At 37.2% G+C, this 15342-nt stretch overlaps 2 protein-coding genes across 4 annotated transcripts; both read left to right on the forward strand.

Moving 5' to 3' along the window:
* Positions 1-739: 739 nt before the first annotated feature.
* LOC137708117 (protein FLX-like 2) lies at positions 740-3776 on the forward strand. Its single transcript, XM_068447109.2, has 5 exons — positions 740-943; positions 1166-1755; positions 1863-2008; positions 2117-2214; positions 3005-3776. Exons 2-5 carry the CDS (start codon positions 1211-1213, stop codon positions 3500-3502), a joined length of 1287 nt encoding a protein of 428 aa, XP_068303210.2. The 5' UTR covers positions 740-943; positions 1166-1210; the 3' UTR covers positions 3503-3776.
* A 2679-nt stretch (positions 3777-6455) lies between these two features.
* On the forward strand, positions 6456-10437 carry LOC137709216 (zinc finger (C3HC4-type RING finger) family protein / BRCT domain-containing protein). 3 transcript variants are annotated; one of them, XM_088688669.1, is made up of 8 exons: positions 6456-6577; positions 6779-6927; positions 7031-7164; positions 7524-7707; positions 7871-8014; positions 8247-8852; positions 9065-9241; positions 10056-10437. In XM_088688669.1, exons 2-8 carry the CDS (start codon positions 6784-6786, stop codon positions 10230-10232), a joined length of 1566 nt encoding a protein of 521 aa, XP_088544795.1. In that variant the 5' UTR covers positions 6456-6577; positions 6779-6783; the 3' UTR covers positions 10233-10437. The 3 variants fall into 3 exon arrangements, with proteins under 3 accessions (XP_088544795.1, XP_088544796.1, XP_088544794.1); XM_088688670.1 differs by having other exon boundaries at positions 6470-6688; XM_088688668.1 differs by lacking the exon at positions 6456-6577 and having other exon boundaries at positions 6641-6927.
* Positions 10438-15342: the final 4905 nt, after the last annotated feature.

Consider the following 15342-nt stretch of genomic DNA (forward strand, 5'->3'; position numbering starts at 1 on the left):
TGCAGTCATATGGATACCTACTTAATAGAAGAATAAATGGAAAATTAAAAAAATTAAGAATAGAGTGCAAATTGACCAATTATGAGAGTTGAGAAGGGAATTGACTAAGAGGGGAATTGACTAATTATGAAGTGGGAAATTGGTCAAAATTAAAGTTGAGGGCGAAAATTGGCCAATGATCACAAATTTAGAAGGTAAATTGATGAATACCTCTTTTTTCAATATCAACACTAGATGTGATCAAACTTGACAATATTTTAAACTACTGTAACTTGTAAACAAAGAAATTTGCTTTTCAGCACAATGGGTGTGCACTGGCTCAACTTACTGACTCCACATCTGACGGAGGACTAAAATTTTATGGTGGGAATCATTTGAAGCCCATTGGACTATCTAACAATTTTGGGAGGAATAATTCGGCCCTTCAAATTTAGGGCAGGCCTTTTATTTTAATTTTTTGTTGATCTCCAAGAAAAATAGAGTAGAATTTTTCATCTCCTATTCTCATCCCTTTTGTTCATCTCCTATCACATATTTTTATTTTTAAAAAAAAATTAATATAAAATGTTGACGTCACTAAATTGTAACTCTTCAAATAAGAGAAGAGAAAAGAAAATTAAGATTAGAAAAGAAGAGAATCATTTTTCCAAAAAAATACAATGTTTTTCACACGTATTTTCACTTTACACGTAATCTTGTTAACTTTTGAGTATTGCTTTTGCTCTAATTTATTCTCTTTGAGGGACAAAATTTAAAAAAAAAAAAAGTGCTGTGAAAAGTAAAAAGGGTGCCAAAAAAAGTTGCACAGGAGGTGATCTTCTCTTCTTGCTTCGTATAATCAATCATTCCCTCTCGACTCTCTCACTAGGGCAGAACAACAGAGCACGAAAGGCACTTCAATTTTCGCCACAGAAGACCAAATTTTCTGTCAACCATTCATCAAGTAAGTATCACTTTCCCACTGGTTAATTTTTTCTTTCCCCAAATTTTCTCGAAAGCCAATCACTTTTAGGTCTGAATCGGAAACTTCACTTTGGGCGTGAGATTGGACGGATTCGAAATCAAGATCGATAACAGAAAGAAACCCGATTGTTGAAAGCAAACCAATTTTATAAATTCAAAGCAAAATGTTTGCGATTCTCATTGTGTGGTTTTGATTGTGCAGAAAAGTTTGTAATTTGTTAGGAAAGTTAGGGTGAATTCGGGAAAAATGGGAAGCAAAGGTCGAATTCCGCCGGCTCACATGCGTCGGCCGCTCTCCGGACCGGACCCATTTGGCCCGGGGATGCGGCCGCCCCATGGCGCCTATCCTCCGTTTGATATGTTACCTCCTCCACAAGTTATGGAGCAGAAGCTGGCTGCACAACATGTGGAGATGCAGAGGCTTGTGGTGGAGAACCAGAGGCTCGCCGCCACCCACGGAAGCCTGAGGCAAGAGCTGGCGGGTGCCCAACATGAGTTGCAGATATTACATGCCCAGATAGGAGCTATCAAGTCTGAGAGAGAACAGCAGATGAGTAGCCTTGTGGATAGTATAGCTAAGATGGAAGCTGACCTGAAGTCGGCTGAGCCTGTTAAGGCGGAGCTACAGAAGGCTCGAGCCGAGGCCCAGAGCTTGGTTGTTTCGAGGCAAGAACTCATCACCAAAGTGCAACAACTCGGGCAGGATCTTCAGAGGACTCATGCAGATGTGCAGCAGATTCCGGCTTTGGTTGCACAGCTTGATGGACTGAGGCAGGAATATCAGCTATGCAGGTTCGTGCTTATGTTCTATTTTTTTGTGACTTCAAACTTCAATGCTTGTTGCGTGTTTTCCGTTTTGAAAAACCGATTGACATTTTCTGTTGGTTGGAATTGTGCAGGGATACATATGACTATGAAAAGAGATTATACAGCAGCCACCTTGAATCACTTCAGGTCATGGAGAAGAACTATGTTACCATGGCTAGGGAGGTGGAAAAGCTCCGAGCAGAGTTACTGAATAATTCTAATGTTGATCGTAGAACTGGTAAATTTACTTCATTTTGTATTCGAGGACATTTGGATACCCTTGTTTATTGTTTGCCTTGATCTTTATATGCATTGTGGTTGGCTTCTCTGTGGCAATGAAATGTAGGTGCCCCATATTATGGAACCCCGGGAAATAATGAGAACGAGGCCACTGGGCAGGCTATAGGACAAAATGCTTTTGAAGATAGCTACGGTGTTCAACAGGTATGCGATCTTTCCACATCTAGCCTTTTGTTAGCTTTTCATCTTATTCTTTTCGTTTATCCCTTACCATGTTAGTTGTTGAAGTCCCAGTTGTTTCAACTGGGATTGGCTGTTTGCAAGAGTATAGTGTGTGTTGGTGACATCAATGGCTTATTTGTCCACATGCTATTAACACAAGACTACTGCTTACCAATCAAAATAGATTATCATTATGTCAATACCACTGAAGCCTTTATGAAAATACTTCAAGCTCAGTTTTTCATTTTATGAATCATTAGTGCATGGATGCTAGAAATTGTGGCAGTGGTTGTCAAAAATCTTTTATTTTTGCTTGCATTTTTCCCCAAAGTTATTCCTTGCCAGAAAGTAAATTAGAGTTAAAAGTATCTTTAGGAAAAGAATACGCAGGTGACAATCGTGCTGTGTTTTACCACTCCCTTTCTATTGGAACACCAATACAACTTCAAATTAGCCGCAAAAATCAAATATTAAATTCAGTTCTGTATATCCATAGCCTTCGCTCTCTCAAAGCCAAACTGATAAGAATTTTGGTTGGGAATCTCGGTTGCACGTAACTTGAGTAAAATTAGTTCTATAGTAGGTGATTTGAAAAATAATCAAGAAGGTATGGCCTGTAAAACCTTGTTGAATGTGGCTGCTGATAAACTCTTAAGAAGTCTTGCTGTCCTGCTCAAATCATATGTTTTCAGTTGAAACATATTTTCCTCACTGCCTCTAGAGTGATGCAAATGAAAACTTATACGCTGTTACACTGTATAATGTATATCAGGGACGTGCCCCCTTCCCTTCTGCTACGGCTGCGGCTGCGCCTGTTGCTGCTGGTGCTGGCAGTGCTGCTGCCACAGGGACTCCTCCATTAGTTGGAGCTCAATCTGGACCTCTTGCAAGGACTGGTTATGACGCACCAAGAGGGCCTGGTTATGATCCTTCAGGAGGACCTGCTCATGATGCACAGAGAGGACATGCTTATGATTCACAGAGAGGGCCTGCTTATGATCCACAGAGAGGACCCGCTTATGACGCACAGAGACCTGGATATGATGTACAGAGACCGGGTTACGAAGTGCAAAGAGTGCCTGGTTATGATCCAACCCGGGGTGTCAACTATGATACACAGTCTAGAGCTGCTGGTGGTGGTCCTCAAGGACATATCCCCACAGGCAATGTGCATTATGGTTCTGCAACAACACCACCGGCTCGTGGTGGGAGTGGGTACGAGGCACCACCACCTCGAGGACTGGGAGGGGGAAACCCTGTTCGAAGATGAGCTCAAGTCATCGAACCAAAAAATTCTCCAGAAATAGGGTAGTAGTTAGGATATCCAAAATTTCTCAAAATTTCCTCTGAATCTCCAATCATCTGCTACCTTGAATAACATGTATTTGTTGGGGCCTTTTCTGGTCTTCGGCTTTTTTCTTCGATTTTTCGTTTATGGTTGGGGAACAAAAATTAACCGGGGTATTCTGCCATTAGTTGTGACACAGGCAACCGGATACGGTTTGTATTAGATATTCAAATGAGAAGAAAGATGTTTGCAGTCACACTTTAGTCTTTCCAGTTTCTACAATCATTCATGTTTGAGCAACTAAATTGGACCCAAACGAGAAGGGGAGCACAGATACTGCATGAAATCAAATGTACGTTAATGCCAAAAAGGGAAGTCAAATGTATAACAGAACTCTGTTTTTCCGAGCCATATACCACAAATATGGGTTAGGTCAGCTTGCCACGATAGTGTTTGGGCCACCTTCCACTGGGGTTCAAATCGCTCACTCCCATAGATCGGGCTTCCGGCTATTGATGGCCGGCGACATGGTTAAACCACAAATCACTTTTAACGTGTTATTTATCTTCTTCAACTATCAAAACCCTTCCACCCAGCATTGTTGAACAAAACCCTAGATAACGAAACTACAAACATGTTGATTGAGAAAAATTATTTTTGACAAATGAAACACGAAATCAATGTTTTTGGAAGCTTCACATGAGCTAAACTAAGAGGGTGCGACATGCGAGTATCATTTAGAGAATGCATCCCAAAGAAAGACAATTATTGGCGGATATGACATATTGAAATAGAACCAAAGAATCTGGTCTTTTCCACCCATATATACTATCAACTTGGTAACACAATGGTACAATAACACACCTAAAAAAGATGACAAAAAAAGAAAAAAAAAAAAAAGTAGAAGAAGAAAGATTTCGAATCAAAATTACGAAATGTTTATTAATACAAAAATGTTGATTGAGAAAATCTTTCAAATATAGCAGAAAACCCACTTAAATAAACCTAAATACCCTAAAAATTAAAACCAAATAACAAAACCCTATCGAATCATAATTTAAAAAAAAATGAGAGACCACTATGTCAGAGGGTTCCCAGCCAATACCAATGAAATCAAAGATCTTAGTATAACTGAAATCTTGAAGGCTACTGACAATTTCATTGGTTTTGGATATTGGCTGATTTCATTGGTATTGGCTGGGAACCTATGACATCGTGGTCTCTCATTTTTCCTAAATTCTGATTTAATAGGGTTTTGTTATTTGGTTTTAATTTTGAGGATATTTAAGTCTATTTAAGTGGTTTTTCTGCTACATTTGAAATATTTTATAAACAAAATGACATTAATGAAATTAGACGTTAAATTTTGGCTACTATTGATAAATACTCAAATAACACAAGCTTAGAAAGATGAAAATGGATGCACTTCATAGAAGGTTCCTCCCTCATGGACATAGAGGCTTTAAGATATTTACAGGTCTAGACACCTTATAATTTACCCACAAATTTGGAGATACAATTCAATCTCATGGACAGAAAGCAGCAACTCTGCAAAATTTTCAGTTCGAAAAAGAAAACGAAATGAGATAAAAACCAGTGTTTGTAAATGTGAGTGAAATGGTGATTAGTGACAAACCTTGGCACTGTCATTGGAACCCTGCTTTCTTGCATTGTGGTAAGGGCTGGTTTGGTATTGTTGTGCTTTGGAAAAAAATTATTTCTGCTGTGTTGTGAGAATAAGCTCATTTTTACTGCTTCACGTTTTCAGCTTTTTTTTCACCCAAAACTGTGAAAATAAGCTGCTTTTAAGTGTTTACCAAACACTTTTTTGAGCTCAACTTTTTTTGATACTCACTTTTTATAAAAGCACCTCAATACCAAACCAGTACTAAGTCGGCTAAGAAGGAGTATCTGTTAAGTTTTTGATAAAAGTTAGGGAATTGTTATTAGTACTCCAAAAATCTTATTCTACACTCCTCACAAGTGTATTTTTCTTTATAATTATAGAAAGTTTGGAGTGCCAAATAAGATTTTTAGAGTGCTAATAACAATTTTCAAAAGTTATAATATTAATTATTCTTATAAGATTAGGTTCATCCAAACTGAGAGGATAATGATTTTGATGCGTTCGAGTAATTAGCCTGAAAGTGATAATTATTACTACTAATCATTATCCTAGAAGTAATTAACCTAGGAACAGCTGGGTAGCTAGATTCATTTTATCAAAATTAAAAATAAGTACAATAAGATTTGAAGAAATTGGCGTGTATAGAAAATGTAGGGTGTATGCAGAAAATGTAAAGTGTATGTTTAAAATGTGGGATGTGAGATTATTATGAGCAAGTACGTGGGGGTGTATGAAAATAATTTCTAATTGAAAAACAAATGTGAGGTGTACTAAGTATGCGGGGTTTATTTAATAATATGTGGAGTGTTAATATAATAAATCATTTAAAATTTTTATGAACTCTTTGTTTTTTATTTTTTATTTTTTGGGAACAAACAGTAATATCTACACTAAGGGTAGGGATAAGCTTAGCCTCACAATGGACTAGCAATAATGTGGTATTCCTCCTCACTTGTACGCGAGAGGTCTTAGGTTTGAATCTCGTGGATGACGAATTCAATATCAAATTAGGCTGCTCATTGTGTCGCTTAGCCGAACTCCCCCTCCTCTTATTAATTAAGGCCATTTTACTTTTACTAAGTATGCGGGGTTCGGCTAAACCACACAATAGGTAGTCTAATTTGATATCAAATTCACCATCCATGAGATTCAAACCTAAAACCTTTCACTTTCAAGTGAAGAGTAATACCACCAGACCGGAATATTTTTACTAATTTGTTTGTATTTTAATTTTTGTTTTGAAGAAAAAACAAAATAAATTATAGGACAGGAGCCATTCTTTTGAGCGGCCCATAAGTAAAGGCAGGGCCGTCATCCGCGGCATTCATAAACGCTTCGCTGCTGCCGAAATTTCAAAATTTTCGAGTTGCCCGCCAAATCATTTTCATTGGCAGAACAACGCCACCCGCTTCGCCTCCCCCAATCTCCCAGTCAATCTCTCTCTCTCTCTCTCTCTCTCTCTCAACTTCAATTAAGCTCAATTCAAAGCATATTAGTATGATTATACCATTAGGATTCTTCTGAAGCTTCGTCAAGATCTAGTAATTCGAAAACCAGTAGATTTGGCTCGAAACTGTGTCGTTTTAAAAAGACCCAGTTTTTGAAGTGGTTGTTTGTTTGTGTATTTGCAGAGGCCATGGGGTCACCGATTCAGGGCATGGAATCCGTGATCGCGACCGTGAGCGGGTACCATGGCTCGGAGCGGTTCAACCTCATCAAGCTCATTTCTCGCGCCGGTGCGAGCTATGTCGGCGCGATGTCTCGATCGACCACTCACTTGGTTGGTTTTCTTCGAACCCGTTTCGATGTATTTTCTGTTCTAATTAGGCAATGTGATTGTATTTTGTGTTTATGGAGGCGTGTTGTTAATATTGGGTGATTAGGTGTGTTGGAAATTCGAAGGGAGGAAGTACGAACTGGCTAACAAGTTTGACATGAAAGTTGTCAACCACCGGTGGATTGAGGAGTGCATAAAGCAAGGAAAAAGAGTACCTGAGCGTCCTTACACTTTGAGATGGTATGGAAAAATTGCTTGACTTCCCCTTATTTTACATAATAATATGTAAGATTACATCTGGGTTGTTAGTATTTTTTTAAGTTTAAGGTGTAAAAATGATTGCTTTCTTTGAAATTGAGACTCTGAATGGTGACGTGGTAGCTTCAGTGAGCTAATTAGGTGTCAACATTTCTTGGTTTGGGAACTCTTAGGTGTTAGCAATTAGGTGATTAAATCTGGGATTTAGCTGTTTGATAAATTGAGGTATTACTCTCGGATTAGTCCATCTTGTTGCTTGCCGCTGCCTAATTTATATTTTTGACTTGCAAAGTAGATTTGTAATCAGGGACCTATACTTCTTGGGTTTCAATTCTTTGCAGTGGACAGGAAGTCGGACCCTTACTCTTAGAACCTCCACCTGTTGTTACAGTGGATGAGTCATCGAAAAAATGGAATGCGCTTTCGGACAAATCAAATGGTTGTGATGACTTGGTAAAAATTATTGATTCGGACTGTGGAGCTTCTCGCCGTCATCTTTTGGCTGAATCACGTCTTTTGGATGAGGTAGCTTCTGTAAAAATCTGTCTTTATCCCTCACACTCTTATTCTATGATAATGTTGTCTTGCATGTATGCTGCAGAATTCCTTTGTTGAAGCATTTCAGTTTTTCTCAGTTTGACAGACATGGAGGATCTGACTGTGCTTTTTCTATGTGAATTTTCTGTAGAATTTGTTTCCTGCGTTTAAAGAAAACAGCAGTTCTCATAAGGCAAAGCAGAAGCATGATGGACGGAATTCGAAGCAAGAACTGCGATCAAGTAGCAGGCACTGTCTTGAAGATCCTCCTCTAACTATATCACTTAGAAGGGAGGTAATCGATTGAACTGAATTTTTGTGTCCCTTTTTTTACTTTTATTTTTTCGTTCTTTTGCCTCTGGTGGTCTTCCCTTGTATATGTCTGTGGATAAGTTTTATGCATATAGAAAATTAAGCTTCGCTTTTCTAAGTAATGTTCTATAAGCGTTTAAATTTTCAAAATCGGATAATTGTGATTAATCGCTGCCATGATGCAATCTTAACGTCATTGTGTCTTTTACTCGCAGGAGAAGGTTCAAGAGTCTTCCACCCATTTGGTGAGAGCTAAAAGAAACATTTTCAGTGGTAAGGAAAGCAGCATGGCTGGAACTTCACGTAAAGGAAGGAAGCTTATAAAAAAGAATATTGATAGACATATGGTAGAATCGGAACTCTCAGAGTATGATCAAGAGTGCCACCCAACCAGATTTCAGAGTACATGTAATGATGTAATCACAGTCCTTTCTGATGATTCAGATGAAGAAAGAAATGATAATATACTGGAAACTGAAAGAGATACTGATAATGGCTTGTGCATTGGAAGAAGAATCAGAAATGGTCTGAAAGGTGTTGAGGAGGCTGATCGGAATCACCCATCTTCTTCCAAGCATCCAAATATTTCAGTTGAGGATGAACCAACTGCTCTGGAGGAAACTCCCCGAGATGAATGGTTTGAAGTTGAGAACTCAAAAGACGAATCTGAAAGCAGATTTGAGACTGAAGCTGCCACCAAAATTCCTTCGATGGAGTTATCATGTGTAATATGCTGGACAGAATATAGTTCAATTCGAGGAATTTTGCCATGTGGTCATCGATTCTGTTACTCATGCATTGAAAACTGGGCTGGTCAGATGGTACGTGTTCTTGTTCACTAACAATTGTATAATTTCTGATTGTTCAAAAATTTTAAATATTCTCTGCGTTTACCCAAATTGAAATACTTTTCTTTATTCTGGTTTCAAAGATTGTTAACCTTCCCATGAACTCAATTGATTTAGTGTTTTTCTCTTCTTTGTTGATATTATTTGAGGACACGGAATTCATAAGTCGTTTATGGTGTGTGCAGAGTTCAAAGAGAAAGAATTCAACTTGCCCCTTATGCAAGGCTAGTTTTACAAGCATTACCAAGGTTGATGATGCAGACATGATTGATCAGAAAATATACTCCCAAACCATTCCATCTGCCCCGAAAATGGACATACCAGTGCCTACTTACCGAGGACCACCCAATTTTTCTGCTCCGGTATGTAAACCTCCTTGTTTTATTGTTAAAACTTTATATTAGACATTGTCTGAGTGCTAGTAGTAAAGTGCACATTTTAGGCCTGCCTACAATGCTTATTTGTGTATGAGGTTTCAATCTGTTCAATTTAATGCCTTTCCAGAAGAATTCAATCTCCATTCTTCGATATCAGGCAATTTTAGTGTTTGTAAATGGATCTTTGGAATCTGCCTTTTGGCCTGTTTTTGTTTTGAATGAACTGATGTTTTTGACCGAAATGAAAAAGCGTTTATGATGCATTTTTGTAATAACATGCTTTGATGATTTTAAGCCATCTTAATTTAAACATGGACGAAGAGTGCAAAAACACGCTAGTACGATCAGGTTGACATGAAAAATCAAAGGAAAAGATTACAAGGATCTGGAAAGTCATAAGATCTTGATTTTCTACCTTACCAAATGACAATATCTATCTCCCAACTTACTTAAAAATTTCTTTCTCCTCTGTTTGGACATGTCTCTTCTTGAAGTCGAAAGAAAAGTCATTCCTTACATTTCCGATAGCTGTGCAAACATTATGTGTCTCCAAATTAGAAATTCTACCTGGATAATCTGGAAATGTGTGGGGTGTGCAAGAACTGCTTGGATTGTCCAAGAAATGTGTGTGCAAGTGTTTGCCTTTAGAGCTCTTTTGCATTTATTCTTCCACTGCTGACTCTTGCTAAAACTTTTCAAGTGTTCGTTCTCGTCATTGTATGGTTAAATCTTTTGCTGATTTGGTTGTCTGGGTGCTTAATCGAGCCTTTTCTTTTTATTCTCTTCTGGTGATAAACAGTCCATATCAGCAACTGCTTGTTCTGTATGTCGTCAGCGGGAACCTGTAGATCTTCTGTTCAGTTGTGACGTCTGCCGCATTCGGTGCATCCATAACTTCTGCCTGGACCCTCCTTTGTTTCCCTGGACATGCATTCACTGCAAGGACCTCCGACGGCTCTACCTTCACAGCTATTGATATGCATCTCCGAAAATATAAAACATCAAGAAGGCCTCAATCCTTAATCGAGTTATGAAAATGCAGATGTTGTGCTTGTGAACTAGTATTTTCACAGGGGGCTTAAAAGGTCATCAGAATTGGTAGTGAGTGTTCTTTATATCTACTATTCTAATAGTCTATACTCTTTCGCCGAGCATTCGACATTAACGTCGATAGGCTATGAGATCCTTTTGTCTTTTTATAGTTTGAATTTTAATTTTTTTTTAATTAACATTAACCGTTGTTAGAGAAGCGATGCTAATTTTTCTATTTTATTTTTAACACCTTCAATGGCAAAAAAACACGAAAGAAAAGCAAAAGGTAGCACCTCACGCATTGTTGAACACACCCCACGTTAAAATTTATTATTAACACCGCAAATTGTTAACTGCACCTCAAATCATATTCAATGTGTATTGTATTTTTCTTTAAAGCTCTGCTTCTTAGAGGTTGTCTAGTCAATGTTGACCCCATGAAAAATGCAATAGGAATGGGAGGAACAATTTTCTTGCTCTGGGATGCTTCGTATTCATGTTTGTGATTATTCATCCGTATTCGTTTGATGTTTGAAGACAGAAACCTCGCGTTTGTGGAATATCAAATGAAATCTCACGTTTGTCATGAATATTCGTGTGTTTTTGTCATTTGCCAGAAATTTATTGTGGTAGAAAACAACATTCATGATGTTTGAGTCGTGTGAATTTGTCATAAATATTCATGTGTTTCACATTTATATGTGGTCCAATATCACCTATGATTCATTCATTCACCTATTAGGAAAAAAAGATGAAAATCTTTTTAGAGCCTATCTCTGTGTGATATTTTGTGTGGACAACATTTGCCCTATACGTAGTGAGAAAATAAAGGTAATGCTACACTTATTATATTTTGTAGGCTTTTTAGTCAAAATGGTTCATGAGATTTGCATAATTATCACTTTGGTTCCTAAGATTTAAAATCGATAAAAGTGGTCCTTGAGATTGTCCACCATCCATCATTTTAGTCATTCCGTTAAAAAGCTCCGTTAAGTTTGAGGGTATTTTTGTAAAATCAAATTCTCCACTTGTTTTTCACCCGTTTTGACTCATCTCTCGTCTTTTCTACCAAAGTCCTCATGTCTCTCGTCAATTCGTCCTTGGCAGTTGACAAAGAAAAAGGAAAAAGTGATTAGGGTTTTTGAATTGGGGGTTTGGGTGATAGAGATTCGTTTGGTGTAAAACTAAAACTGAAAATCAGAAATCGGTAAGGAATCTTTGAACCATCCATTTCATTATATTCAAGTCTGCATACTATACACTTTTTTCCAAAAATTAACGAAAGGGAAAAAGTCAAGTATCGTTTGCAATGATTTACTTGAGTTCGACGCCAAATTGTTTTTAATAATAGTTGAAGAGTTGATTTCACTGCCAAAATCAGCAACATATGAGTATTTTTTTTTCAAAGAAATGAGAGAAAATGGTGAAAAAGCATGTGGGGAATTTGATTTGACAAAAATACCCTCAACTTAACGGAGTTTTTTAACAAAATGACCAAAATGATGGATGGTGGACAATCTCAGGGACCACTTCTATTGATTTTAAATCTCAGGGACCACTTCTTTTGATTTTAAATCTCAGGAACCAAAGTGATGTGTTATACAAATCTTAGGGACTATTTTGGCTAAAAAGCCTATTTTGCATAGAGTAGTACTATATTTACCATTTATTTGTATCTTCATTTGTACCATCTCTCTAATAGAGATAGGGCTCACCACACCCGTGGGTTCTATCAGTGTGAGAGAGATGATAAAAAATAGATGGGTTGTGTCACTATTAGAGAGATGCCACAATATAAATGGTAAGAATAATATTTTTGTTTTTTTATCACATTTGTACGACTTTTCTAATAAAGGTACGACCCACCAGCACATGTACGTTATATTTCTATTAGACGTATGATACAAATGTGGCATGAAAAATGTGGAGATGCTTTTCAAAAAATGTGGTATGAAAACATGTGGTAAGAGTAGTAGTTTTGAGAAAGTTAGGCGCCATTGAAAATGTCAAGTTGCTTTTCAAAAAGGTGATACAAATATGGAATGAAAAATATAGTAAAAATCATATTTAAAAAAAAAATATGTGGAGTTGATCATAAAAAAAAAAAGGGTAAATTACATAAAATTATTTCAACTATTGGATCATTAAAAGTTTCATACCTTGTCTTTAAAAAGTTTCGATGTCATATCTTATCTTCGAATTTGTTGCAATGTTATACCTTCTGTCAGTTGTTTGTTAATTCCTCTGTTCAATGCTGATGTGGCTTGAGACGGGGCCCACTTTTTATTAAAAAAATTAATAAAATAATAATTTACCCTTTAAAAAAAAAACAAAAAAGAAAAAACCCCAAATCATCATCTTCCCAAACCCCCTTCCCTGCAACCTAGATCCTGTCTTCCCCAAAACCCACCCCTTTCTTCCCCCTCCCGTATACCCCAAACCCACTGCGCACCCATTCTCCACCTCCTCCTCCGTCCGTTCCCTCAAATCCTTCAAAGCCTCCCTCCTCTACGACTTCTCTGAGAGTGGCTCCGCCACCTCCAACTTCCTCCCCCATCGCCACCTCTCCTCCTCCTCCTGGCGCTGCATCCTTCGATCCAAAGACCCAGTCACCTTCCAGCGCCGGAGTTTCAGGAGCAAGGCAAGGAAAACAGGGTGGTCCCGGAGAAGAGGACGAGAATGAGGATGAGTAGGTCGAGGGTGGCCAACGACGAGTGCTTGCAGAGGAGGATGCAATTAGGGTTTGAGGATTTGGGTTTGAGGATTTGGGTTTGGGAGTGGTTTTGGATTTGGGTTGCAGGAAAGTGGGAGTTGGGGAAGATGGGTTGCTGGGTGGGTGAGGAGGAGGAGGTGGAGGATGGGTGCACAGTGGGTTTGGGGAAGATGGGATCTGGATTGCAGGGAAGGGGAGGTTGGGGAAGATGGTGATTTGGGTTTTTTTATTTTTATTTTTAAAGGGTAAATTATTATTTTAATAATTTTTTAATAAAAAATGGGCTCCGTCTCAAGCCACGTTAGTATTTAACAGAGGAATTGATAGACAACTGACGGGAAGGTATGACATTGCAACAAATTCGAAGATAAAGTATGATATTAAAACTTTTTAAAGACGAGGTATGAAACTATTAATAATCTAATAGTTGAAGTAGTTTTATGTAATTTATTCAAGAAATAATTATGTTAGACGCCATCGAAATGAACAGTGCATGATGTCGACCATCAAATTAATTAAAACCTTCATTTTTCATGGGCAAACAATTTGCCACGCCAAGACGACTTCACTTTCGGCCTCTTTGTCTTCTATCATTCGTCTTATTCCGCGACCTAATTCTGTTGTGTTCTTCTTAATCTTACTCACAACAACTTATAAATGTAGAAAAGAGAACGAACAAATTAACCCAACTTGACCAAACACCAATGCTTTTTATCATGTGGCTCTAAGTTAGAGGTGATGTAATAACATGGCATTTCTTCCACATTGTGTTGTGTAGTGTACATATATAGGAGTATAGACTCTCTCTAGATCTAAAGAAACAAAGCCTAAGAATCAAATGATCCGGACCGTTGAAATTTGATTAAACGGCTATAATTATTATAACTTTTAGATGGATCCCTGTTTGTAGCCGTTGAATGAAATTTCAACGGCCTGAATCATTTGATTCTTAGCCTCCGTTTTTTTAGATCCGAAAAGGATCTGTAATATAGTAGTGGGTTGTAGAAGAAGATGCACAAAATGCATGAGGATAAAAAAAAAAAAAAAAAAAAAAAAAAAGCAAAAATGCTATTTTTATTATCTATTTATATCATTATCTGTATCATCTCTCTAATAGAGATGAGACTCATGTGTGTTAGTGGGTACTACCTTTATTAGAAAGATGGTACAAATGATGATACAAATAGATGTTAAGTGTAACGCTACTCTAAAAAAAGCCCTTACAAAATGCATGGAAGGAAATTGCTCAACTACCCTTTCCTACATCATCCCACAATTAAAATTTAGAAGGGATAAATTAAAAACCATGCTGATTTTGACATGAATTTTTACTTTTATTTATTGTTTTTCATGGAAAATGATAGCAGATATGGGTGTAAGCAAGTTGACTAAATATTTTAGCTTCATCCATGTTGCACTTTGTCACTCACAATACCGATCTAGGTTCAGTGTTTGTTACTGAATTCCATAGAAAGGGAAAAGGGAAATTTAAATTGGAGATTTAATTACCCACTAGAAGAAAAAAAAAAAAAAAAGTCTAGGATAATACTTGCATTCCTCCTGTCCCCTTCCTCCTTTAGGGGATGAGCTCATTCTCACACTTACAAATAACGTATCTATACTGTGAAAATTTTATAATCGGAACTATTCAATCTTTTAATCTTTATTTGAAGATCTTGTTTACAAAAAACCATTTGAATTTGAGATTGTTTAATCATCTAAATGTATCAAAATAAATGAGCAGTGTAGGTATCAAGTAGTATATTCATGACAAACCGTTGATTTATCTGTTACACTTGGATGACTAAAAAATCTTCAATTCAAATGATTTTTTTTTTTAATGGATGATCTTCAAAGAGAGATTAAGAGATTGAATGGTTCTGATTATGAAGTTTTTACGGTGAAGATACTTTATTTGCAAGTGGAGAGAATGAGCTCATTGCCTAAGAGGAGAATGCAAGTATTATCCAATTGTCTATTAATAAGTAATAAAGGCTTTGACATCTATAATCAACCAATTGTCTATTAATAAGAAATAAAGACTTTTTGATATCTATAATCAATAACCAAAAGAAAAAAAAATCACAATGTTTCTTCGTTAGATTAGAATAAACAATGCTTAGTTGCTCAGCTTAGACATATACAGAAAAAGAAAAGAACAAAATAGAGGGCAATGAACAACCTCTCTCCAAAAATTGTAATCTTGGTAAAATTCACACCTTGTGTTCTTGATATGGCAATATTGTGTATGTGGTTGTGAGCGATTGTGTTTGTGTGTGCGTGTGCGTGTGAAGAGTGAGGAAGAGAGAGATGCACTGTAAGAACCAAGAAGAGAAGACCC

Source organism: Pyrus communis, chromosome 17 (genome assembly GCF_041283825.1).
Source record: "Pyrus communis isolate YQ-2024b chromosome 17, ASM4128382v1, whole genome shotgun sequence".
Lineage (NCBI taxonomy): Eukaryota > Viridiplantae > Streptophyta > Magnoliopsida > Rosales > Rosaceae > Pyrus > Pyrus communis.